General features: G+C 51.4%; 1 protein-coding gene across 2 annotated transcripts; it reads left to right on the top strand.

Annotated features, from left to right (window-relative positions):
• The first annotated feature begins 3686 nt into the window (after positions 1-3686).
• On the top strand, positions 3687-27253 carry LOC122365236 (cytoplasmic FMR1-interacting protein-like). 2 transcript variants are annotated; one of them, XM_043336243.1, is made up of 22 exons: positions 3687-3705; positions 4790-5009; positions 5321-5500; positions 6037-6218; positions 8833-9019; positions 9261-9404; positions 9584-9787; positions 10155-10349; positions 11234-11448; positions 11762-11892; positions 12126-12379; positions 13934-14002; positions 15711-15784; positions 16121-16294; positions 16654-16882; positions 17299-17498; positions 18027-18213; positions 21237-21375; positions 23951-24093; positions 24610-24765; positions 25215-25453; positions 25961-27253. In XM_043336243.1, exons 2-22 carry the CDS (start codon positions 4800-4802, stop codon positions 26313-26315), a joined length of 3867 nt encoding a protein of 1288 aa, XP_043192178.1. In that variant the 5' UTR covers positions 3687-3705; positions 4790-4799; the 3' UTR covers positions 26316-27253. The 2 variants fall into 2 exon arrangements, with proteins under 2 accessions (XP_043192178.1, XP_043192188.1); XM_043336253.1 differs by lacking the exon at positions 13934-14002.
• The last annotated feature ends 574 nt before the right edge of the window (positions 27254-27827 follow it).

Genomic DNA, 27827 nt, shown 5'->3' with positions numbered 1-27827 from the left:
AATCTCAGCAACATTAAGATTGCTTTGGTGTATGGGACACTGCGATCGCCGGTTCATGTCTCCGCAATGATGCGTGGAAAATGCATGGAGTGATGTGGACCATTGGTCATTGGTGGTACTGTGCTGAACCTGTGTGCTGTTGCAACACTGTTGGCAAAAAATGCAAAGGAGACACTTGGACTGGCCAGGGAAGTGCTGACATTTGTTGCTGACTCACCTGTTTAAACTCACCTGTTTGGGGTTCCCTTGGTCTGAGAGTAGCCAAAATGAATGCAGGGATGGGGAGAAGGGAAGGAACCCGCATAGAAAGAGCTCGCCCGATGGATGAGAACACATCCAAACGGGAAAGTGAGCCCACAAGTGCCAAATGAATGAGTTTACAAGAGTGACAAGATACAAACAGCAACATTATAATCGGAACACAGTTAACGGTCATGGGACACAATTCATTTAGATACGCACTAGAGATTAGTATACAAACAGGGTATCACCCAGTGTCACAGATAACATGGATTTGAACCTGGTTAAATCTGGTTCAGACACTACTTCGTCCGGTAGAGAGTTCCATGGAGTGATACAGCGGACACCAAATGATCTAGCACGTAAATCTGTTTGGGGACGGACGTGTGGCAACTTAAAGCGGTGGCCTCGGGTTCCAGAGGATGGCGAGAGCACGAATATATCCGATGGTTTGATTGAGCATTTATCATGGAAGAGTTTCCAGCATTGTATCATGTCAGCTCGGAGGAGCCTGCCCTTGGCCGAAAATTGGTTCAGGGCCTTAAGTCGAGAGTAGTAATCTAGGTTGCCGAGACCATGGACGCGCTTCGTCCAACGCCGCTGGACTGACTCGAGGAGCCTTAAGTCACCCACGTATCCGGTGTGCCACACGCAAGAACAGTACTCGATCAAAGGCCTTACGTGCGTGCTGAAGAGTGTCATCATAAAGTCCGGGGACCTGCAAACAGTAGCTTTAAGCAGGTTCTGAGTTAGACCCGCGGCTTTTGAAATCGTTGCTGTAATATGATTGTGAAACTTCAAGTCTGAATCAACTAAAACGCCAAGGTCGGTGTGGGAGTGGACAACCTGGATTGGGGCATTGGAGATGTGATAACATGGAGGGGGGAGAGCGTGGAATTTCCTGTGAAAACGAAGGACAACACACTTTTTAACATTCAGAGAAAGACACCAAGACTCAGCAGTGCTCTGCAGCATATCAATGTCACGCTGGCACATCTGTGAATCGAGGTCATAGCTGGCATGCGGGATATGACGAATTTTCATGTACATCTTCAGGTCATCTGCAAAAACCTTGTAACGGCATGACAGGTTGCTAGCAACGTGGTTTACAAATATCAGAAATAGGATGGGTCCCAGAACAGAGCCCTGGGGGACACCACTGGTGACACGGTGAGGGCTGCTCAGCTTTGTCTTCACCTGTACGGCCATTTGTCGGTCAACTAGGAAGTCCTCGATCCATCGGACCAGGCTGTCCTGGATACCAAGGAGACGAAGTTTTGTTAGGAGGATTTGGTGAGAAACGACATCAAACGCTTTGGCGAAGTCGAACATCACGACATCAACGACACTTCCACTGTCCACATGAAGTGACACCTCATTGTACACCAGGAGCAGTTGATCCATGGTAGACCTGCCTGCTCGAAATCCGAACTGGTGGTCAGTCAGGATGCCGTTGTCTTCCAGGTAAGCTGAGAGATGACGAACAATGATTCTCTCTAAGCATTTACACGTCACAGAAGTGAGGCTGATCGGTCTGTAGTTGAGTGCGTCGTACCTTGAACCTTTCTTATAAATCGGGACAACTCTCGATGACTTCCACAGAGTTGGGAGTTTGCCTTCTCCGAGGGACCTTTGGAATAGCAGGTAGAGTGGGTAGGCAAGCCCAGTGGCACAGTTCCTGAGAAGCATGGGGTGAAGATCGTCTGAGCCTGCTGCTGAGTTGATGTCCAAGGCCTGTAGCACAGACAGCACATCCTGTGGGTAGATGTCCATGGTTGCCATTTGGCTCGACGCTGTCTGGTGAGCTGTTGGAGGGTTAGAGTGACAGATTGCTTGGTTAGTAGAGAAAACACTGGCAAATGCAGTGGCGAATACTTCTGCCAATACACCAGGATCGTCTGAAAGACTGCCATCGTCAAGGCGGAGGGGTCCAACACTAGGACAACCAACTTTTTTACGCCTCAGGTAAGCATGAAAACCGTTTAGGGGCTGTTTTGAGGTCGTTGATTAGGTCCTGCTCGTACCTGGATTGAGAATCAATGGCGAATGATTTGAGAGCACTGTTAATTGTGAAGAAGTCTCTCAAGGCTAGCTTTGCTGCCGGACTATTCCTACCAGATGAGTAACGAGTGGATAATACCTTATCCCAAGCTTCCCTCCTTCGGTTCCTCAAGCTACGGGGAGGGTTGGTTTTCCAGGGTAGCTTTAACGATGATCGGGAGGGGGGAGCAAGAGGCACATGGTCATCGATTAACAGCTTCAGTATATAAACAAAGTGATTGTAGGCACTGTCTAGATCCCGGTATCCAAGTTCATGGTCCCAGTCTATGTCATCAAGGGCATGTAAGATCTGAGCATACTTGCCTCTATGCCACAAGCGACACTGGCTTGTCTCAGACTGGGGGAAGTCAGTGCTGAAATCAAACACATAGTTACACAGAACGGGGCAGTGATCACACCCAGGGAGCGGGGGACAGACCCGTATGGCTCCAACTCTGTCGTCATCTGTGGAGAGGACAAGGTCAAGTATGTTGCCTGAACGCGGGAACGTAGGCTCAAGTACCCACTGGGTCAGGCCTAGGGACACAAAGACTTCATATCCGAGCCTGTCCGGCACAGAAGCATGCAGGGCTGGGTCCGGGTTACTCCATATAAGTGAGGGCATGTTAAAGTCCCCCAGTAGCAGAACCTCCTTGTCCTCGCAGAAAGTAATAAGAAAGTCTAATAAGAGTTGAGTATCTTGTAGTGACGATGATGGAGGACGGTAGACAACAGCAACATGCATACCAAGCTGAATTGCTGCTTCACAGGTGGAAGATTACATTAGCAAAACTTCATGGTCTAGTTACCTGTCATCTAATCAGCCCACCAACCCTACATTTTTTGCAATCCTATTTTGCAATCCTACTTTGGTTTGCAAATTGAAATGAGGCTATGTAATAAAAGAGTGCTCTCTTTTTAATTTGTGAAGCCCCAGAAACCATCATTACTTAAAATATTTTTGGCATAAATCTGCTATATGTCAAGCTCTACCACAGGCTCCACTTCTTTCTCTCAAGCTGTTTTTCCTTCCATAATATCAGCTTTAAATTAAAAATCAATGCGAACAAAAGCATTTAGCTGATCATTTTGATGGCATTATTAGTTGCTGTGACAGTGCTGAAGGTTAGATTGTTTGACTGGGTTTTGTTAGGTTACCTTTGGTTAGGTTGGGTCAGGTCAGATTAACATTTGTTTTGTTTTATTCATAAAAAGGCTTGTTCAATCCTTCATCGTTTGCTCGAGTGTGTGGCATCAGTTTTATCTCTGAATTTTTTTTTTTTTTTTTGTTCTTGATAGCTTGTTTCAATACAACTTGATGCAGTGGTTGAAGAAGAAAGGCTCCTGTAGGCTGTAGAGTGAGAGGAGCAGAAGTGCTGATGCAATATGGCTTGAAGTTTTACTTTTTTTTTGCTGGATTATTTGGCAAGTTTAGTGGTTGTGGTGATTTTGTATGGTTTCTTGGTGATTTCTGATCATGTTATAATGCTAGAATTGCTTTGCATGCACCTTGCATTTGTAGCTATTTTCACCTTTGTGAAAATGATCTTCTTTGATGTGGGCCAATCAATGTGGATTTCTAGCCTGGTTGACTGGCTGGTGGCAGATTTGTCGCCCCAGCTAGTTCATCTTGTCGACCCTGTTGCCATGCTTAATTTAGCCATGAGGTGTCAAGTTAGTTCAGGTATGGTTAGGCTAGTTTTGATTTGATATGTTTTCCCAAAAGCATGTTTAAAATTATTGGTGTGTCACCTCGTGTAGATCTAAGTTTTGTGGCACTTTGTAAATAAAACCATAATCAAACCTAATCTTAAACCTGCATAGCACCTACTTCATAGCTACTTTGCACCTACTTAACACCTCACAGTAAGTGAGGGGCCTACCCAATCCTCACTGGAAGATTATTCCACAAACATCTAACCCTTAAGCCCTGAAATGGTATGGTAAGGTAAGGTAATTTTGGCACATTTTATTCTAAGGTTTTTGGTGAGTTGCGCATTAAAGTCTTTGCTCTTAAGAAGAAAATGAAATTACGTGCTCAGAAACACTGTAACTGTCAAAAATACAGAAAATATGCAAAAAAAAAAAATGAAGATGCTGCTAGTGCCATGTAAAGAATCCCTAATGGCACACCACCAACTACCACCATCTTTCAACAAATGACAGGGTTAAGTATGCCTGTATGTTTACTCACAATAGGTATCCAAGTTGTACGCTCAGAAATGTAAAACTGGTAGAAAAATGTTGTCACTCCCTCAATTTTTTTAACCCTACATGCGCAAAAATAATCCAAACCACACATCACCAAATGACTGCCACTGCACACCAATGACAACACAGATGGTAACAATCCAGAAATTCCCTCAGCTAACCTTACTAAACCAACCAAACATAAAGGTACAATAAGCATAATCGATAAATACACAACATGATAGATAATACGCCATAAACATGTGGTATCCCACTCTCCTGTCTGCACCTCTAACCCCTGATCTATGGCTGCCTGTAGGGCGGCTGTCATGGCGTCCGACAAGGTGACGCTCGAGGATGCTCTTTCCAACGTGGAGGTGCTCGAAGAACTCTCGCTGCCCGACCAGCAGCCCTGCATCGAGGCGCAGGCCTGCTCGGTCGCCTACCATGCCAATTTTGACACCAACTTCGAGGACCGCACCGCCTTCGTCAGTGGCATGGCGAAGTACATCGAGGAAGCTACGGTGCACGCGAATCTGGTGAGCAGGCTGGGGCGTGAGGGATGGCACTGATGGTGTTCAGCATTTAATGTGACATTTGCTCTGAGTAAATAGTGTTACGCATGACTTTCTGTAACAGCTACAGCAGCAATGATACTAGGATTGTTTATTCATGACCTCCAAGAGTATCTTATTTTTCCCACTCGCTGTAGCTGGTCCTCTCAAACATTCCTGTTGCTGTGGATATACCGCCCTTCACCAAGCTGATAAGTCGCTGTCTCGCTACAATTACCACCCGAGTGTTCCCCCGCCCGGTCCTTCATCACGCGCTGTGACCGTGCCGCCCGCAGAACGAGCTGCTGGAGGAGGGCCACCAGCACGCCGTGATGCTGTACACGTGGCGCTGCTGCTCGCGCGCCATCCCGCAGCCCAAGTCGAACGAGCAGCCGAACCGGGTGAAAATCTACCAGAAGACGGTAGACGTACTCGGACCGGAGGTGGACAAACTGCTCAACTTCATGTACTTCCAGGTACGTCAGAGCGGCGGTCCGGGAGGGGTTTGAACTGTTGATGAGGAAGTACGGTCGCTTCTTGCTTATTTTCTTTTATGGTGGTTGTAATATTCCCGGGCGATCGTCAACGGTTCTGTGGGCAATGAGGTACGGTACACATATTTTTTTCTTGTACTCAGCCTTATGGTGTGTCAATTTTTATCGATGGAGCCCCTCAGCGCCTTGAGCTAGGGCCAGGGGTGCTGCGTGGTTTTCGTCACTTCAACACGGACTCTGATAGTACGATGTTCTGCGAAAGTTTTGGCTCACGGCGATAAACGTATTCAGGTAATGTTGTGGCACGGATCACGTCTGCACGGTAATGTTGTGGCACGGACTGCGTCTAATAGCGTGGTTGGTGCTCTCATATATTGCCCAATCTTACATTAGAGCCCAGCCGTCATTGTGCGCCCTCACACTATGTGTCGATGACCTGACTGCCGTCTAGCGTCGCGGATACTATCTGCCCCCCACACACGCACTTACACAAAACACTAACCCTACCTCCCCCGCAGCGGAAGGCCATCGATCGCTTCTCGGCCGAGGTGAAGCGGCTCTGCCACCAGGAGAAGCGCAAAGACTTCGTCTCCGAGGCCTACCTGCTCACTCTCGGCAAGTTCATCAACATGTTCGCCGTGCTCGATGAGCTGAAGAACATGAAGTCGAGCGTCAAAAACGACTACTCGACCTACCGGAGGTGAGACGACTCTGGTGCCGGCTCGAGACGGTGTGAAAATCATTTATTCTTTCATTTAAACACAAGCCTATTGCGAGAGTACTGGGGATTTTGTATGACATGAATATTCAGACTCATAACCCGGCAGTTGCTGGGGTATTTCGCCACCCACCGTTTGCTGGGGGGGGGGGGGGGGCGTTAAACGCCACCAGCCAATAACTCGAGAACCAATAGGCGCAGCGAAACGCACGAGGCGGCAAACGAAAGGACGCGACGAGACGCTTCAGATGAGTACTTTAAAGTTGAATTTTGAGGTCACAGGTCGGGTCAAGGTCAGGCCAAACACCTGAAATCGGGCTTTCAGTAGCATGAACTTCAGGACTTCGCAATGGGCTCCTCTCGTCATAAACTCCGTCAAAACGGTGCACAATCCTTCATATAAGGCCTACAAGAGTGTCAGCTCCATGTAGGGGTCAGTCAAGAATAGGTCAGGGTCAAGGTCAGGTCAACCGGGTAGGCACATATCCCCGAAAATCAAAACTGATATTCGCAGCCTGGGACACATGTTTTATGGGTTACTTTGGGCGTAGAACACGATGGTGACATTCATTTTATCATATGTGTACGTATTTGGTTCAAAAAGTTCAATTTAAGAAATGCATGTATCATGGTCGTGAAGTAGTCACGAGAAATTGCCAAGATTCAGTTCAATATTTTGGAAATGCGGAATGATAATCAATAACACTGATCAACAGCCAAAAATGTACAGAGAGGTGAGCATTCGTTTCTACCTAATTCGAGGCCGCTGATTCCAAATCTGGGCACTGTTTTGCCCCATCGGGCTCAGTTTTTTGTCTGGCACTTACTGATGCCTTAAATTTTCACTTCTTATGCATTGTTGTTGGCCTATTGTAGATATCCTTAGATCTAGATTATATATCTTTTTAATCCATATTTACCACAGCCAGGCAACACAGATGAGCACAAAACTATTGAATTTGTTGGAACAGAAATGTATATCACACATCACAGCGCAATGTAGGTAATCACATATTGTACAATCACGGCAAAATGCAATCAACCAATGGTATGGTCATCCATCTGTGCTACCTCTCGACCACACAGGCAAGATTTTTGGTCATTTCAAACACTTTGGCATCTTCCTTTCGCTCAGCAACTCTTCTTGTTAGAATCGCTTCTGATTCTTGCTTTGTCTCCTCCCCTGCTGACGTTCCTCTCTCTGCAGTGTCCAGCAGTAATCACCCATCATATTGGGACCAGACTTGCCCTGATATCTGCTCTCCATCACGGCGATGTCCTGATGGAACCTCTCCCCATGCTCGTCACTGACATCTCCAAGATTTTCCGAAAGTAAATTGGATCACTAGCCATGTAATATAAAGACAGAATAACAAGCTGAGTACATGCACCTAAGAAACGGACGCAAACATACTGTAATGCCAAAACCTAACACGATACCCCATTTCTAGTGCCAGATTCGTATTTTGCACCCTAAATTACCCCAGACACAGAACTTTTTCCTTCGAAGTCACCGGCAATGTCATATAAAGGAATAGTGAAATGTTGAAAATAGCCATTCAGAGCAGATACACAGACATACTGGATCTCAAAAACCTAGCCTGATACGCCATTTCTGATGCCAGATTCGTGTTCAGCGTCACAAATTACCACAGAAATGGGTACTCTGCTTTCTGTACTATGACAAAAGTCAAATTTTGTTGTTCAGTGTAATCGAAGATAGCCATTTGATTGTTCATGGTATTGGCAGTCTAATGGCGTTTACGGCATGTCTGTATGTCTATTCTGTGATTTTATATGATTTTTTGAACATATGCCGTTTTTGGTCGAAAACTCAGAAATCATGACGTCACTAAAACCTCGATATCTCAAAAAAAAATTCCGACCGATTTTTTTTTAAACTTTGTCACAATAAACTTCAATCAATTCCCTACAGGTACCCAAATTTTGGCGCGCCTGCGGCGCGCCGTTTTTATGCTATGGCCCGGCGAAAAAGTGGGGGGCGTTTAACGCCCCCCCCCCCAGCAACTCGCGGGATAAAACAGGGAAGCGTCGTAGTGGTTTTCACGTCCATAGGCGGCGGAACGGGGGGGGGGGGGCACCGGGGAACCGTGCCAGCCCCCTTGATTTTGCCATTTTAACATTAGCCCTACTGGCGTTGCATGGAAAGAATGGTACAGCCCACCGCTAAAGTAATGTAGGGTTTTACCAATCTCAACGGTTGGCTTTGACTGGCGATTGTTTATTGCGGAGTGATCGAAAAGAAGATGTCAATAGCTAAAGTTGCAGCTGCAAGGGTGACTATACATATAAGCTACATTCAAAGTTTCATTGTAGTCTGGTTAATCGTTCCTAAGCTTCAGAAGCAGAACATACCCATGACTGAAACCGCACATTACTTCTGCTGTGGACTGTACCAAAAGCCGGCAGTGCCCCCTCCCCCCTTAATTGAAGGTGTTCCGCCGCTACTGATCACGTCTTGTTACCACTCATCGCAATAAATGTTGAGATTTTTTTTTTATAAGAGCAGCGATGTCTGGCACTACCCTCAGCGACTTCTCGGTGGTAACCCGGCTCGACCGTCTGTGCTCCGCAGGGCTGCCCAGTTCCTGAAGGTGATGGCTGACTCTCAGACGCTGCAAGAGTCGCAGAACCTCTCCATGTTCCTGGCCACGCAGAACAAGATCCGAGACACGGTCAAGGAGAACCTGGAGAAGATCATCAACTACGAGGAGCTGCTGGCAGACGTGGTCAACATCTGCGTACACATGTTCGAGACCAAGGTATCGTCGAGAGCGGGCCTGAAACGCAACGCGAAGATGGATGGCCATTTCGTAACATGTACTATCAAATTACTACGATGTACTGCTCTAGTAGAATGTCCATGTAGTTTTGCCATCGATATATTTTGCTGTGGGCTGAGAGTTTTTGTAACAAAGCGGGCGATTGCGATGAATTCTGAAAGCTTTATCCCACATCTCGATCGACTTTCAGCCGACCATACTATCCTGATCCCTCCGGCAGATGTACCTGACACCACAGGAGAAGCACATGCTGGTTAAGGTGATGGGCTTCGGACTGTTCCTGATGGACAGCGAGCAGTGCAACATCAACAAACTCGACCAGAAGAAACGCATCTGCATCAGCAAGATCGACAAAATATTCAAGGCAAGTGAAATGATGACATTATGCGTTATTATATGGACAGTGACATGAGTTTCGTTATGGGGACGGTTTTGTGGATGATTGCTTCATGATTGGAGCTCCTAAACATGTTTTACTGTTGCCACACTGAGTGCTGATGTCACAATCCGCCGCCGCTGACGAGGGCCGTTCCCCGCCGACAGGGTCTGGAGGTGGTGCCGCTCTTTGGCGACATGCAGATCGCGCCGTTCAACTTTGTACGGCGCAGCAAGAACTTCGACCCGGCCAAGTGGCCGCTGGCCAACACGAACCAGACGCACCCGCAGTCGGACCTGCTGAGCAGCCTGCAGCAGATCCGCGACGACCACCTCAAGTATATCTCCGAGCTGGCCCGCTACAGTAACGAGGTGAGGAGAGGGACGGAGACTCAGGAGGCCGGGGCGTTGGCGGGACAGCCCGCCACCGCTTGGCAGACATAGAGGGGCTTAATGATAACCTGGCATGTCGACAAGACTGCGAGTGGTTGTGTGAGCTTCATGAAAAGTGCCAGTGGGTGCATATTTTTTACCAGCTGGTCTGAATCCGTTCTAGTACTTCGGCGGATTTTATAATCGGATTTTGTAATCTCGATTCGTGAATGCTTTACGTCTGGCCTGTTGGAGCCAGATAGCTTTGGTTTGCCGCTGTAATGTTATGTTTGTCATTTACGCCATTTCAGTCTCATTGTGCTAATTGCTACGTGTGTTACCTCTGACGCGTCCGCCTCCTCGCCAGGTGACGACCACGTACAAGGATTCTCCGCGCACGGACGCCGAGAACCGGGCCATCTGCGACCTGGCGCTGCGTGGTCTGCAGCTACTCTCTGAGTGGACCTCAGTGGTGACCGAGTTGTACTCGTGGAAACTGCTTCACCCCACCGACCACCACCAGAACAAGGAGTGTCCCACAGAGGCCGAGGAATACGAACGGGTGAGGGAAGAGGGGAGGAACCTGGCAGTAGAACAAGGAGTGCCCCACTGAGGCCGAGGAATACGAACGGGTGAGGAGGGGAAGGGATGGGACCTGACAGTAGAACAAGCCGGAGTGTCCCACAGAGGCTGACGAATACGAACGGGTGAGGAGGGGAAGGGGACGGAAACTAATACCAGAACAAGGAGTGCCCCACAGAGGCCGAGGAGTACGAACGGGTGAGGGGGGGGGGACTAATACTAGAACAAGGAGTGTCCCACAGAGGCCGAGGAGTACGAACGGTGAGGGAAGAGGGGAGGAACCTGGCAGTAGAACAAGGAGTGTCCCACAGAGGCCGAGGAGTACGAACGGGTGAGGAGGGAAGGGGGACGGGACCTGACAGTAGAACAAGCCGGAGTGTCCCACAGCGGCTGACGAATATGGACGGGTGAGGAGGGAAGGGGGACGGGACCCGACACCAGAACAAAGAGTGTCCCACGGAGGCCGAGGAATACGAACGGGTGAGGAGAGGGGGGGGGGGGGGGGGACTTGTCAGCTGGACAAGCCGGAGTCATGCTCTGCGGTGGAGTATGACTATGAACGGAGACGGATGAGGAGAGAGGAGGCTGGAGGTACCCTTCACCAGAATTAGGAGTGACGATTATCAATGGAGGACCGAAAAGTTTCAATAAGTAGAGAGGCAGGGACATGACATTCGGTCAGCCGCAAACCAATCTTCCAGGATTCATAACGGAACACAGTCTGGAATATACAACAACTTGGAAGAGGCGGGACGTGAACTGTCACTTCCCCACTCATCAGGCATCGCGTAGACATCAATGCACTTTTTCCTCCAGGCTATCCGTTCTGTCGCTTTGTTGACCTTCGCCATCGCTCTCCACTAGGCTACGCGCTACAACTACACGGACGACGAGAAGTTTGCTCTGATCGAGGTGATCGCCATGATCAAGGGCCTGCAGGTGCTGATGGCCAAGATGGAGACTGCCTTCAGCGACGGCATCCGGCGCAACATCTACGCCGAGCTGCAGGACTTTATCCAGCTCACTCTGCGAGAGCCGCTCAGGAAGGTCATCAAAAACAAAAAGGACCACGTCCGAACGTGAGTGGGCGAAGTGGAGGGGTGGGTACGGTTCATCTCTGCTGGTGCCTCTCAATTTGGTGCTTGCAGGACTTAGTTTCCTTTCGCCTTTTTTCTTAGTTTGTTATAGGGGGATAGACGGAGGCCATAGCCATCCATTCGTTCATTCGGACAAAATTGTTTAAAAAAAAACATGCATAATGCTGCTGCCTCTGCCGATGGATCTCATCGGATTTTTTTCTTCTTTAAATGAGATTGAACTCTTGCGGCTCAAACTGTTAGATGTCTGTAAAATCCACGTTCTAACCTCCCCGCCCGGTGTCTGTGTCTCCAGCATCCTGACGTCGATCCGTGAGACGTGCGCCGACTGGCAGCACGGAGTCCAACCGCACGACGACCCCATCCTGCGCGGCAAAAAAGACCCCGACGGCGGCTTCGGCATCAAGGTGCCGCGCCGCAGGGTCGGTGAGTAGAGCAAGGGGATCGGTGCGGACGTATTTCGCACACGGCAGTCAGACCGGGAGAGGACGGCAGAAGATTGACGGCATGGGCGGGTATTAGTCGGGGAGGGATACTGGACTGGTCTTTTGTTGGACGACATGGCCCTGTCGAATTTTGTTACAGTCGCTCATCACCAGCCTGGCTGTGCTGTCAGTGACGACCAGTTGTTACCTAAATATGCCCTTTCTGCCCGCCAGGCCCATCCTCCACGCAGCTGTACATGGTCCGCACCATGCTGGAGTCGCTGATCGCCGACAAGTCGGGCGGTAAGCGCACGCTGCGGAAGGACATCGACGGCCCTTACCTGCTGCAGATTGACCAGTTCCACAAGACGTCATTCTTCTGGCCGTACCTGCTCAACATCAGCGAGTACCTGCAGCAGTGCTGCGACCTCTCGCAGCTCTGGTACCGAGAGTTCTACCTGGAGATGACCATGGGAAAACGCATCCAGGTGAGTTTAACGGATGCAGGACGTAGGAGTGGGGAGAGATGTGGGAGGGCGACCTGGGGTGTTTGTGTTTGGCCGGAGATGAATTCCTCAGCCTGCTGCAGCTGGTAACTTTGTTCCTATTTTGGGTTGCTCGTTTGCTGCGTAGTTTTTTTTTTTAGTGTGAGGTTTCTTTGTTTTGCTGATTTAGTTTCCTTGTTTTTTACATTAACCTGATCTTCATCAACGTTTATGTCAAGGCCAGCCTGGTTGGGCTGGTTTACCCACCAATTCATTGTTTGACCTATTTTGTACGTGATCGATTATGTCTGACATTTGCCAGGATGTTTGATGCTTTCTTGAACCTGCCTACCTGTTAACCGCATTTATGTTGGGCCTTTATTTCGCAATTCGCCATAGTTTTGTTTTGTTTATCCTGTCCACAGCATCTAACTGTAGTTTAATGTAGGTTATCCAGAAGACGTGCCCAACAATAGTTCACGAGGATGTCCATTCGAGGCAGCGTTCAGTCACTTTCTCCCCCCTCTTCTGGTCTATGGCTCTATGTTCGGGTCTCTGGTTTCTCTCTTAATGTATCTGGATTTCCTGTTAAGTATTTGGGCTCTGTTGGCGGCTCTATTTTAAGGTCTCTGGGCTCTGTTGATGTCTCTGGTTTCTCTGTTCGGGTTCTCTGGTCTCTGGGGACCCCAGCCACCTTAGTACTACCCATCTCCGTCTGTCTGTCCGTCCCGCTGCGCTGCTTCTATCCCTAATCTGTGTCGTCGCCGCGCCGATGTAGACGCTAATGTAGCACCGGCCGCTGTCCCAGATCCAGAACGGCCCGGTGTTTTACCGTTGAAGTCGCGGCTTGTTGTCGTCATCTTTTGTAGACAGTTTGAAGCGATATTATTGGCTACTTTAAGTACATAAACTGGCTGCTTGCAGTGCTCTTAGTGCTATTGATTTTTTTTTTTTTGCTAGAATTCAGCGTGTCGATGTTGCTTTTGTTTAATTCCCCTTTTTATTTTAGTGTGCATTGATGCGTTTATTTGCTGGCAAGGATGTGCTCAAGAACAGTTTTTTTTTAATATCGGTGTTATTAAAATATGGCAAAAATTTTGCCTTCCGATTGGAACTGTGATTAAACCATGGAGTATCTCATTCTCCTTTTCAGCTTACATATTTCTTCATGATATTTTGTTCAAAGTATGAATTCCAAATCTTCCTTCACAACAAGGGAATGTGATTTGTCCAAGCTTCAGCTCTCTCAAACAATGAAAACGAAGTTTAGGACGATTCACGTCTTGGGACAATTCACTAGTGGCGTTAGTCGTCATAGATGCTTATTGTCACGCTTTTATATCTTCGTCACCACCGCTTTCTCTGTCATTGTCATTCATTGCTATAAGTTGCTGGTTAATTACTGAAAGTAAAAAGAAAAGTAAATAAAGGAGCGTCCATAGCGTGGGTGTCCATTGGGCCCCGCTGCACTCTCCCGTCCCGCCCCGCCCGGCCCGCCGGCCGTGGAGCAGTAACTGAGCCTTGTGGCGTCTCTGCTCTCTCCCCGTGATCGCGCAGCACTGTGCCGCGCCGCACGAACACAACGACGAGTGCAGCAATCTGGTGGTGATGGAGAAACGTATTCAGGTCAGCGTCGGCCGCAGCGGGCCGCCGGCGGACCGGTAGCTAGCGGCGCATGGCGCCGGGGCGGGCCCGGCCGACCCCCAGAGCCGGGACGCTGCCGGCGGGATCAGTGGGTAGGACCGGAGGTGTCAGGGGGAATGCAGTGACAGCGGGTGTGCTCCGCGTCAGATGTGAGGTTCAGCGGCCGCAGCGTCTGACGCGGAGAACGCCCGCTGTCCAGCCTCCCCTCACATCTCGCCCCGCTGAGTCCGCCGGCGCCGTCCCCGGCTGGGGTACCACCCGGCCCGCCCGGCGGCTGCCCACACCCACACCCACACTGGCCTACACGCGCGGGCTGCTGCTGCTGCTGCGTGCGCGCTCACCGCTGACCGGTCCTCGCATGTCGTGGAAGTAGTAGGGCCTGCGTGCGGCCTCCCTCACTCTCTTCCTCCCTCCCCTCTCTCACCTCTGACCGACCCGGCTGGCCGGCGGCGGTAGCGCAGAGTCGAGCTGTGTCGGTGGTGGCGCCGCTACGCTGGGCTGTGGTAGCTGAATGGGTAGTCGGCAGCATGCTGTGGTAGCTGGGTTGGAACAGAGGCGCGGAAGCACAGCTGTTGCGCTGCTCCTGATGAGTGTTCTAGGCGCGGTGTGCCGTGTGTGTGTGTGCTAAACTGTGGGGTGCTCTGGGTGTGCTGTAGTGTTAGTATTTTGTGTGCTGTGTGCTTGATAGGTGTGTCAAAGGGAAGTGCTGTGATTGCTTCAGCGGAGTGTGCTGTGCTTTGTGTGTTGAGATAGTGTCCTGTGTGATGTGCAGGCCGTGCTTCTTTCTGTGTGCTGTGCTGCGTCGTGCGTGTGCTTTATGGGGTCTGTGGCCTGTGCTATTGTGTTTGATGTGTCTGTTGGGTTGTGCTGTACCGTGCTTTTCGTTTTCATTGTGTTATTTTGTGTAACACTAGTAAGTATGCCCCCTGCCTTCAACCCGCTCCACCCACATCAGCCCTGCAGGCAGCTTCCACATCCCACAGCACAGCCAGCTCCCTAGCCCAGTGCACTTGAGCATTGTAAGCTGACTCCCGTTTTCTGTGTGACGTCTTGTCTACGTGTTTGTGTCGTCAGCTCTTGCGATATTTCAAGTTACGGTGCTTATTGCGTTTTAGCGCTATTTCTAGCACTTAGTGATTTTTTTCTAATATTAATTGGCTCCCAAGTTTTGAGGGTATGTAAGTCAGCATTTGCCGAATGCCTTTTTACATGGAAGCATCACGTTGAAAAGCTTTTCTGGTTCCATTACCATTAATGAAATAACACACTGACATGTCGCATAACAATGCCTTAACGCTAACTGACCGCTCCGCCGGGCACTAATGAACTTTTTGACATGGAGCACGCCACTTCTGCTACGCGTCGGTTTTACTGTCCTAACACCTACGTGACTAACCTTTGTATGTGGCACTCTCGGCTCCGGTATGTTCCAATATGGCGGCCTCTCGGTCCCTCACGGTGTTTCGCTGTACCATTGCCTCTCATCCCTCGGTGTTGCGCGGCTCTTCAATCTGCCTCTGTAGCTAGTTGATCACAGTATGTCACTGAGCACTGCCTACCCGCACCACTCCCCTCCTCTGCCCTCTCCTCCGCCGCTCTCCCTCCTCACTCCCTCTCCGTTAGGGTCTGCACTGTGTGCTGTCGTGTGTCCCGAGCTGGTGACCTGACCAGTGACCCGCGGTGTCTGCAGTTCCCGATCGAGATGTCGATGCCCTGGATCCTCACTGATCACATTCTACGCAACAAGGAACCGTCCATGATGGAGTGAGTACTGGAGACGCCTTCTGCCAGAAACAATCACCCTGCTGAGTAGCTAAGATCACTTACTTGTAGAGCATCGATATTTTGTCTGCTTCTGCTTTTGAAATACTTGGAAATAGAGAGCTTAGAGAACTAAGGGAAATAAAGAAAATTACTTTTGAAGTAAGAGAGCTGGGTTCAGCTTTTGCCGTTGACGGTGCTTGTCAATGATGGGACCGGCAAGCCTGTCTGTCCCCTGTTTGCTGCCGCTCCCCCCCCCCCGCACCGGTGTTCTCGGGACTCGCTAACGCTCTAACTCTCCCTCTCTTCCCTCTCCCCCTCTCTCCGCGGCGGCGTCAGGTGCGTACTCTACCCTCTGGACCTCTACAACGACGCCGGCTACTACGCGCTGACCCGCTTCAGGAAGCAGTTCCTGTACGACGAGGTCGAGGCCGAGGTCAACCTCTGCTTCGACCAGTTCGTCTACAAGCTCAGCGAGCAGATCTTCGCCTACTACAAGAACCTGGCCGGCAGGTGGGGCACGGATGCGGTCTGAGCGGCTGGAGATGTTGACAATCTGAGGACCGGTGAATCGGCGTATGGTTGTTTCTAAAGATGTTAGGTTTCTGCCAAAGTGCATAGGAATCCTTGAGACGATCCGTCCCACTGTTAACCATAGTTTGCATTTCTCTGGCGTATATCGTGGCGGCTGGCGAATGGCGATAATGTGCACCGCTTACCGCTCTCTCGCTGTGAGTTCCTCTCGCAACATTCCTCGTGCCTACCCATATCTCCCCTTGCCCGTCTACCTGTCTCCCCTCCTCGCCACTTCTTCGCCCACCTCATCCACTTCGATTATCTCGCTACCCTATTAACTACAAACTTCCCTGCAGTATCCTGCTGGACAAGCGGTTCCGCATGGAGTGCGCCCTGCTCGGCACCCGGCTGCCGTACCCGCCGGCCAACCGGTACGAGACGCTGATGAAGCAGCGGCACGTCCTGCTGCTCGGCCGCTCCATCGACCTCAACAAGCTCATCAGCCAGCGCATCAACGCCAACATGCAGAAGTCGCTCGACCTGGCACTGACGCGGTTCGAGGCCAGCGACCTCACCGGCATTGTGGTACGTGTGCTGCGGAGGAGGGGAAGGGGGAGCGGGATAGGTAGAAAAAGACGATGGAGGTAGGAAAAGACAATGTGCGCTTGAGTTCGCTCTAAGCATGTGTTTAAAAAATTTAGCCTCTGCGGTGCACCGCGACGACAATGGGGTATTTAGAGAGGGATAATCGTAATATTTCTCGCAAGAGGGAACATAAAATAGCCCGTCTGATGACAAGTGTTCTTTAACTGCGTAAAGTTCATGCACCTAGTGTGCCGTGTGTCTTATCGCGCGTCTGTCTGTAGACTTCTCGGACACCATGTCCCATCCTCAGGTCGAGCTAGATGACGTTGTCCGCGACGATCAATTCCGACTGGTGGTTTGCATTCCAGCATTTGTTAGTACCTGTACCCAGTCTCTGACGCGCTGCCCATTCTCAGGAGCTGGACGGCCTGCTGCGCGTCAACCACCTGGCGCACAAGCTGCTCTCGGAGAACCTGGCGCTGGACGACTTTGACGCCATGCTGCGCGAGGCCAACCACAACGTGCTGGCGCCGTACGGACGGATCACGCTGCACGTGTTCTGGGAGCTCAACTACGACTTCCTGCCCAACTACTGCTACAACGCCGCCACCAACAGGTAGGTTCGGCGGCGGAACGGCAGGGGAAAGAGCCCTGCCCAACTGCTGCTACAACGCCGCCACCAACAGGTAGGTGCGGCGGCTGGACGGCAGGGGGAGAGAGCCCTGCCCAACTACTGCTACAATGCCGCCACCAACAGGTAGGTGCGGCGGGTGGACGGCAGGGGGAGAGAGCCCTCTCCCTGCCCAACTGCTGCTTCAACGCCGCCACCAACAGCTGGAAGCCGGTGCGGCGGCTGTGGGGAGAAGGGACAGAGCTGAGAGCGGCGTCCGACGGATTGCGTGACAGCCTCTGCTGTAAGAAGGTGGTGTTCGTGTGTCTTGTGGTCCCGGACCGTTCCGTGGACGTGTTTATGTATTCGGGTGTCAGAGCATTGAGCGGTGACCTTGTGTATGGGTGCCAGCCTGCTGTGGGCGGACTCTGTGTATCGTATATTATGGGGGGGGGGGGGGGCGCTGCTGACCGTTTAATTTGTCTTATGTCAATATGGGGCTGGGTGGTTACCGTAATTCACCCTCCTTTTCAGGTTTGTGCGCGCCACTGGCCTGGTGTTCTCCGCCGGGGTGAACCGCGAGAAGCCCCCGCAGGCGCCGCATTTCATGCTGTGGGGCAGTCGGGCTCTCAACACGTCCTACAGCAGCATCTACGGCCAATACTCTGGCTTTGTGGGTGCCCCGCACTTCCGCGCCATCTGCCGGCTGCTCGGCTACCAGGTGAGGAGGCGCCACGGGCCGTCTGGCTGTGGTGACTATTGAGCGCTGCGCAGTACAAACGTGTGTAAGTATAACAAGGTGGGGACTGACCGTAGTTTGGTGACGTCGTAGGTAGGTTGTGATCGTAGTAAGAAAGCTGATCATCTGAGTCATTGTTTTGGGTATTTCCTTGGTGCTCTTTCGGTCGAGTCTGTTTTTATTCTGCATTTCCTAATCGAGAATACGCGAATTTTGACACGTGAATTGTGCAATGCAAAATATGGGAGAGGTGTTTAATGTGCGTTTTTTCAATGTCCGTTTCACATGTCTTTGGGAAGCTGTCTTACCCCAAAATGCATCTAAGCCGTAAAACGGTTATGGACGCGAACCGCACTTTTGTGGGCGTGAAACCGCGGTACCGGCGGAAACCCCAGACTAGTAAAACGCCTTTTGGAGAGACCAACGGAGCGCGCGAGTGGGTGGGTCTCGCACGTGCGAATTGGCGAGGGGGTACCTCCAACTAACTTGTGCACTGCACCCTACTAACCGGTCCTTAGCGATGTGACAAATTTGAGCGCAATCGGCCTAGCCGTTCTCGAGATCTGGAAGTGGCACCCTGTACGTGCGCACGTGCAGAATGGGTCCCAACTGACTTTTGCACGGCACTCTACTAACCGGTCCCAAGCCATGTACCAACTTTCAGCGCAATCAGTTCAGCCGTTCTCGAGATCTGGAATCGACCCTTGCACGCGCGCACGTGCAGCAGCACCCCAACTGTGGCACATGGATATGCATTGCCTAGTGGGTGCCTACCTACATGCCAAGTTTCAGCGCAATCGGCCCAGTAGTTACCGAGATATTGCAATTGTTACAAAACTGACACCACTTCGTTTTGCACGTGGCACGTGCATAAGGTAAAATTTACCGCATGTAAATCGGTCAAGTGGTTGCTGAGATATAAGCCTCGCAAAAGCGTCCGCACGGCCGGCCGCTCATACTCAGAAATTTCCGTTAATCTACGAAAGACTGAGCTCGCTCCGCTAGGTCGTTCGATAAGTAAGGTAAAATGTATCATACTTCATTTATATGAAGAATTCAAGCAAAATCAAAAATGCCATCTAAATCTTGTAAACATTTTCTACACAACCTTCGAAACTGTTTTAGGAGCTTGGATCATTGTCCGAACACGGCCGGTACAAAAACATTGATGCAGCAGACTGTTCCGTTCTAAAAATCCCCGGTTTGTCCAAATTCACCTCAAAATGAGTGAGTTGACCCTGATGACGCTATTGCCATTAGCAATGCTTGCTGGTGAACAGTTGGAACGACGATTTCAACAAGAACGCAGCAGTGTTCTTGTTTCGTTTAATAGACAGAGTTCTAGAGCAGGTAGACTTGTGCTCGCAGGCCTCTGCATTTGGCACAATCTGTTAAGTCGGGGAGCTGATTATCGAGACCCAAAGAATCTGCGTGACTGCTTTCACCATCAGAGTGAAGTTGAAACAGTTATAGGCATCATCAGATATGCTTGATATTTACAAGGTCTTCACGAGATAAATACAGAAACAGGTCACTGAACAACAGAAGGACGTCCAACGAGGCATCAGTGTGGGATCGGCTTTGCTTTAGCAGTGCAGGAAGGCTGAAGTACAGCCGTGACCTGGCGCCGTCCCACTTCAACTTGTTTGGACCACCGGAAAACCTGCTGTGTACTTTGGAATCTTAACTGATCAGGCAATCAAGAAAATAATCAAGACATGGCTTTGAAATAGCAATAAGGAGTTTTCCAAGCAGGATTTCAACGCCGGGTTGAGTGCTGGGATAAGCGCGTGCACCTGAACGGTGATTGAATGTAGGTTCGAGTTCCGAAGGCTGGGGAGGCTGACCGAAGAGACCTGCCAACAAATGCTTATAGCCAATGTGTAGACGAGATTTCAATGAACAATGAACATACATACACAAATACACATACATATTGCTAGTTTTCGTGTCGTTGCACCAAAAAGGTGGACTGAAATACGTGTGATTTTTGCCTTACCTTATCGAACGACCTAGTAATAAAGGCTTTATACGTCCCTGGGAAATACTACATTCCACAGGCTCAAAAGGATTGTCTCCCACTGTTATCGCTCATGTCCCACTCCAGGCGGCAGTGTAATCACGTTACCAAAATTTTACGACTTTGTCGTCCCCGTTTTGCTCTCCACGACATTATTTATGGTATGTTTGGGAAGGGCTCTCTGTGGAGCCCCGTGCTAGACAAGGTAATAGATTTTAACCACAGATTGAGAAATCGACGGGTTTTCCTGGCATACATGCTGATGATACGAGGTTTATCTATCTAGTTTCAGCCAAATTTGTGGCTTTAAGGGCCTCAATTTCATTCGTATTCGTGCGAAGCTATATCATTAGCAAAGCACGTCGGTCACCTCTTCCGAAATCGCTAGTCATTAGCATGTGCGAATGACGTGCTTTGTCGTAATGGCGGAAAATTGCGCAGGACTAGGGACATGGGTAGTTCCTGTCATCTAGTGAAGCCTTTCCGAATGTACAGTAACGAATCCTACCACCAGGTGGCAGGTGCGTGCCTTTTACCGGCCGGCCTGTTGGGGGCTCTGATCAAAGTGTCCTCGAGTGATCGATATTGCTTTGTTTATAAGTCTGAGCCATGGCTTTAATAAGTGCAATAATTGGGCGGCCGAAACGCTCTTGTGATTGTTCTTTATGGCTAGGCTGTAGGCGGATGGCTAAGCCCTGGCGGGGCGCCTCTCTGTCTCCTGATCTGTGATTGGCCAGCCCTCTCGGCCGGCATGGGGTCGCCGTGGTGTATTTCTCTGTGCATCCGTCTATCTGTCTGTCTCTGTCTCTCTGTATCTGTGCATCTCGGTGTGAGTGTTTTGTAAATGTATGTGACTAACGGATCCCGCTCGACCGACGGGGCATCGCCGTGGTGTGTCTATGTCTCTCTGTCTGTGTCTCTGTCTCTGTTTCTGTATGAGTCTTCTGTAATGTTATATGACTAACTGGTCCCGCTCGACCGACAGGGCATCGCTGTGGTGATGGAGGAGCTGCTGAAGATCATCAAGTCGCTGATCCAGGGCAACATCCTGCAGTTCACTCGCACACTGATGCACGTGATGCCACAGCGGTGTCACATGCCCATGCACGACTACGGCTCGGCAGGTCAGTCGGTGTGCCACCTCCGGGACCCCTCAGCAAGACACGACTGCGGGTGGACAGGTCAATCAGTGTAACCCTCCCCCTCTCCGCTAGATACAGCTACGGTTTGGCAGCTGTCAGTGAGTATAACCCTCCTTTCGTTACACACGATTACATGACGGCACTATACAGATCAGCCCGCGCGGGTTTGGTCAGGCTGCCCACTACAGACTTTCTCACGCACTACACAAGTTCTGTGTCTGGCCAGGTGCAAAGTGGAGTTCGTCAGCTGTCGGCTGCTCGAGCGTGGCTCAAGGTCACCCCTGTGGCCGGCCTGTGCCTAATTATCTTTGAAAACTGCCGGTCTACCCGCCCGCCGACGGGAAACGGTTCGCCATTCACCGGGACTCGTGAACGGCGCCAGGGGAGCCAATATGCTGTTTGCATCCACATTCCACACCTTTGTTGGCCATTCTGCGTGATACGTGTGCTCCGTATCCCGTCCCAGCTTCTAGTTGGCGAAAGTGATTAGATGGTGTAGATGGGTAGAAGGGCGAACCGGAACCAGCCAGAGGTCTCAGTGGTCGGTACGGGGAGGCGAAATTGGAGACTTGCCCTGCGTTCTGAGTCTCTCGGACGACGAAGATTCTACATCGCCCGCCGTCCGGCCAATCACGTTCCATAACCGCAGCCAAGCCCCCGCTGACCTTGAACGGGATTGGCCGGACGACGTAGAATTTTCGTCGTCCGAAAGACATCGAACGTGGTCAGAAATATTAGGGGATGTCAGATCAGTCGTTGTCACTAGTCTGCGCCAGTTTCAAACCATTCATCGACTCATGGCTCGTCAGATCCCCACACCCAAGAAAAATGTCGATCCACAGTATAGTACCTACCTATCACCCAGTGCGCAGTGGCACCCCTCCCCGGTCGGCCGGCGCGGGACGGAACCACGTCATCTCTGCCGCGGGGTACCAATGCGCCGGTGTGACGGTAAATACCTACAGCTGCGGCCGCTGATTCACCTCGGGTAAACCCCGCTGGAACCGGCGAGGCAGTCTGACTCTGTCTGGCTATGATGATGATATGTGGCAGCACGGAAGGACGGGGTAGGTAGCCAGCAGCCAGGTGCCAGCCGTATAGACGGTAATCTGGCTTTCCATGAGGCCGGTGGGAGGTGGATGGGGGGGGGGGGGTGATTCAGACGGGCGGGCGGCGGTACCAATACCCGGAACTGGTGGCTGTGACGTCGTCTGTCTGTCTGTCGGTCGGCCGGCCGGAGCCGTGCCGCCGGTCCCGGGTATGATGACATTTCCGTGAGAGGCTGTTTTTAGTAATATTGTGAGCGTCGGCTTGTGAGAATTTGTCATCTTTTTCCGCTACATATCGAAGAATGACGTGTAGTGGCGAGTCACAGAGAATGAATAATCTTTTTCTTAGCGTTGTATTATTGAGACGGTAATTCCTTCCCTAGGATATTGTTAATCGCTGGAAACTGATAATAGGCTTGTCTCGTATTTCCCGTGCATATGACGGTTTTTATTTCGCCCATGGAATGCAAATGAGGCGTAATCTGACAACAGAGGTGCAGCTCCGCGTTAGGTTGGCATCGGGACGAGGTCACTTGGCATGTAACTGGTGTCGGGGATGTCCGCAGGATGGCAACGTAATGCTCGTCATAATGAACTGCTAGAACGATGGAGATTGGACATGCATGAATGATGTATGCTTGGCTGCGAGTTCCATTGGAAAGCTTCAGTTATCTTGTGCATATGCATATTACGACGGACGATTGTCATCTTACATCGAAACCCGTGCTCAAAGGCGTGTAGCATAACGCCTGCTATACATCGTTATAATTCAGGGCGCCCCGTCTCCTCCACGCTGAATCGCCCATGTCTAGCCCCACCAGTCTCTTTATGACCAGTGGCGCGGGAACTTCTTCCAGACTTGGGGGGGGGGGGGGGGCTGAACCATAATAGAGATCAACCTAGGGTACCCCCAAATCTAGTTTTCTCAACGGTTTTAGGCCACTTATGTTTCAGATCTTGGCCTTTTCAACCAAGAAAAAAAACGAAAAACAAAACTATTTGCAAAGAAGTGAGGTATTCCGTCTCAGCTGAGTGAAGAAACTACCGCTTTGGCAGCCTGGAATAAAGGTTTTAAGCTGCCAAATGAGTTGCCGAGCCAGTGAAAGAGGTGGATTTTTCACTTACATGCTTTCTTCCTTTGTGACCCGCAACCCCTAATTTGGGGAGGACAAGCTGCCCAACGGTTCCTGGCCTCATGAAAAGTTGTGGAGCACCGCCCCCACGGTCGCAGAGTTGTGGGGGCAAGCTTCCCCCACTGCCTCTTTCCTCGGTTCCCGCGCCTTTGTATGAATCTATGAAGTTATGTAGGTAGATTTCCGATTTCGATTCCTCCAGCTGAGGGGGCTCAAGCCTCAAATACATCACGAGCCCCCCGCCCCGTCGAAAAGTTGGAGGGGCTCAGCCCCCGCTAGCCCCCCCCCGGTTCCCGCGCCACTGTCTTTATCTCTCTCGCTCGTCTACCATCGCAACCCTCCCGGCTCACTGACGCTGCGCTGCTCGATCCGCAGGCGTTCTGGAGTACTACAACGCCACGCTGACGGACATCATCCAGTACCCGGACGCCCGTACCGAGCTGTTCCACAACTTCAGAGAGTTCGGCAACGCGCTGCTCTTCTGCCTGCTGATGGAGCAGGCACTGAGCCAGGAGGAGGTAGGACGGGGGAAGGAAGGGGCTGATGACCGGCCAGGTGGTTTTGAAGAAGGGCGCCTGCGGACGACCTCTAACGTCACCGCTGGCTTGCCATCGTGACAAGCCATATTAGGCTGTCCTGTGACTAGAGACCACTTATGACCCGTGACTGTCACGGTAGCGTTATCTTAGTCGTGAATCGTGGTATCGTTAACTGACCCGCCCCTGTGACCTGGCCTTGCCACTTGTCCAGCTTGCCTGGCCCTCTGACGCGACCATTCAGCCCCTGTAACCCCACCCTGTCCCTCTTAAATCACCCATTATGACGACCTTGTAACTGACCTTCCCCTGTGATAGACCTGTCTCTGGCCAACCTGATCGTTGACCATTGACCTGGCTCTGCAACCTGCCTTTGATATAACTCACCACTTATCATGACCCAGCAGTCCTGACTCGATGATGTGATCCGATCCAATTGCCTCCCCTTATGACCACCCCTCTGACCAACTCTGACCGCCCCCCGCCTCCGTTCGCCAGGTGTGCGACCTGCTGCACGCCGCGCCGTTCCAGTTCATCCTGCCGCGCGTGTTCTGTCGCGAGGGTGAGAAGCAGGAGGTGAAGCAGCGGCGACTGCAGGAGAAGTACGCCTCGCTGCAGGTGGTCAACAACATCAACCAGATGGGCACGCCCAGCGTGAGTCACAGCGGCGGCGGAGAGACAGGGATGAGAGAATGGGGACGAGGGCTGAGGGGAGGGGAAGGGGCTGAGAGACGGGGTCGGCGGGGAACTGAGGGATGGGGACATTAGACAGATGCGGGAGGGATGGAGATCGTGATATGGACATTGGAAGAAGGACGGAAAGTGGGTTAGGGGACAAAATGTCGGCAAGAAGAGTGGTGTGGACAAAAAGCCAGAGGAAACGGGCAGAGGGGTGTAATGGGCGGGAAGAGGAACGGAGACGCTTGCGGGCGGGGAAGTGGGGAGGATGGTTGGCTCAACGGCGTGATCCAACGCCTACATACAATTGAGTACCTCCTCGCAGGTATCGCATTTATCATAACCGGGTAAAAATTGTTGACAATCACATCCCCTCCCAGCCACCAATCCCACCGTCTCACCCCGCCTCCCCTCTCCCTCTCCAGCAAGGCAACATCGCCGAGGAGGGCGACCTGCTGACCCGCGAGCGGCTCTGCTGCGGTCTCTCCGTGTTCGAGGTTATCCTGAGCCGGGTGCGCGGCTTCCTGGACGATCCGATCTGGGTGGGGCCGCCGCCCAAGAACGGCGTCATGAACATCGAGGAGTGCACAGAGTTCCACCGGCTCTGGTCGGCGCTGCAGTTCGTCTACAGCATACCGGTCGGAGACAACGAGTTCACCGTCGAGTGAGTGACGTGGCTGCTGCCGCTGTTGGTGCTGTTGTTGTTGCTATTGATGCCTGTCGTGCTGCGGCCTCTGTGTTGCCATGAGTGCTGTTGAACCCTGGGGGTGGGTGTGGGAGCCATGGCGGGACGTTTGATTGGGAGGTTCTTAGTGCCCGTCTGTGTTATGTCGCTTAAGTCCGGAAGATCGTGTCCGTTAGTAACCATATTTTGGCAGTGGTGTGGGGTGGGGATGAACCAACCGTGGCGAACTGCCAGCACTTCCTTGTATTGCTGCAGCGTGTTTTATCAGACTATGGATCAGGCCCGGTGAGGGGTACCTAGGTTGGTGCCATACTCTGACATATGTCGCAATGGTGCAGCTCTCGCTGGCACTGTCTCTCACCTAAGTAGGGCGTGCAATATCATTAGCCAACGTTGTCCCCTTTCAAATGTTCTGCGAGGGTAAACACTGGGCCGGCTGTCCCGCTCACTGACCTGACCTGACCTGACTCGACCTGTGTTTCTCAGACAAATGTTCGGCGAGGGCATGCACTGGGCCGGCTGCGCCATGATCGTGCTGCTCGGCCAGCAGCGGCGGTTCGAGGCGCTCGACTTCTGCTACCACCTGCTGCGCGTGCAGCGGGTGGACGGAAAGGACGGCGTCGTCACCGGCATCCAGCTGAAGAAGATGGTGGACCGCATCCGGCGCTTCCAGGTGCTCAACTCGCAGATCTTCGCCGTGCTCAACAAGTACCTGAAGAGCTCGTACAGCGACCAGGACAACCTGCCCGTGGAGCATGTCAAGTGCTTCCAGCCGCCCATTCACCTGGCCAATCAGGGCCACTACCAGCGGCCCGAGCAGCTGAGGCCCGTCAGAAAGTAGACCCGCCGCGCTGTCGGCGAGTCCGTCACGCGACTGGAGCTGAACGGTTCGTCCGTGTGTACCGGCCACCGGTATCACTGGAGTCGTGAGTGACTGCAGCGAACTGTGCGGTTCGCGTTCCTTGACACTGGCTTTACTGAGGCTTCGTGATTTACCCTGCCTCGGCTGGAGTGTTGTCTCTGAGGAGATTGACATTGAACGCATGAACTGCCTGAAACTGCGCGAGATTGTGTATGATTAATACCGGCGTAACGCCGAGTGGCAAGTCCGTTATTTTGCAAGTGGACTGGCGTCGTGTTGCTTATTTTGCAGGTGGGCTGCTTTGTGCCGCTACACTTTGCTCTGCGTTTGACCATTATATTTCGTGATGCGTTTCGTCTTTTTTCGCTCGTTTTACTGTTGGCGTCTGCCGAGCGCCGCCAAGATTCGCCATTCCGCGCTGTCGCAGTGGCAGTGAATCTTACTGTGTGTGGTTATTTGGCGAGTATTGCGCTGTGTAAGTTGTGTGTTACGTATTGTATAGACCGTGTACCCTAATGAGCGCCCAAAGTTGCTGACTTGACTCTGTAGTCATCATCGAATTCAGCGTTCGCTCTTCACGGGCCGGGCGGTCCTGCTGCCTTTGCTTTAGCTGCGCACGGCGGGTAACCCGCGCTATGCATTTACATTACCTGAGACGCTGAATAACGTATCAACTGAATGATAAGACCTCCACTGAGTGAACGTCTATTCCGACTGTCTGTCTTCCCGGCTTTTCCGAGAACTGTGCTTATTTGCTGCGAGGACAGGTTCAAGTGGTGTGATTATTTCACTTCACCTTACCGCTGCGGTGGTGTTCGTGTTTTGTCTATGGGGAGGGAGGGTCAGTCGAGACGGCTATTTTATACAGTATGGAGCTGCGACCCTGCCGGTCGGAATATAGCTACGTCGTGAATGTGTTCATCTCGTGTATATTCGGCTTGTGAGAGCGGAGTGTTGTCACCGCCGGTGATTGCGGGGGCAAACTACAGATCGCCCACAACTTTCGCCATTCGCCGCCTGGTATGGCCCCCTATCCCCTGCAGAGAGTGTACGCTTATTTATAGGATTGCAGTAGGTATGTATAAGCAATGATCGCGTAAGCCATGGCGTATAAACATGCCGTCACCGTACTGGAAAGCACAGCTAATCAGCGAGGGATGGCGGAAGGGACTGGAGAGGGGAACCCCTGGCTGCGACAGACAGGCCGTGTTATGGATTGCAAATGCACTGAGGGAGGGGAACAGTCCAGAATGCGGATGTCTACCTTGGGTAGAAGATGTGATAGTTCGCCATGGTGGGAATGGTGGTTAATGGGACGGCTAAGGCCTCGGGGTGCAACTGATATCAACATTCAGCCATAAGGCTGTGGTGCTTTGTGCGAATACTGGGCTCCACTCAGCAGAAGGGTTTACCAACTAACGAGTCATTCAAACAACACAGGAGAAAATATGGAAGACAAACGCTTCCTGCTTTTAATTCATCACATAACAT

The sequence above is a fragment of the Amphibalanus amphitrite genome, unplaced genomic scaffold, assembly GCF_019059575.1.
Source record: "Amphibalanus amphitrite isolate SeventyFive unplaced genomic scaffold, NRLGWU_Aamphi_draft 000028F_arrow, whole genome shotgun sequence".
Classification (NCBI taxonomy): Eukaryota; Metazoa; Arthropoda; class Thecostraca; order Balanomorpha; family Balanidae; genus Amphibalanus; species Amphibalanus amphitrite.
The sequence above is the reverse complement of the archived record's forward strand: the minus strand, read 5'-3'. Positions and strand labels throughout refer to the sequence as shown.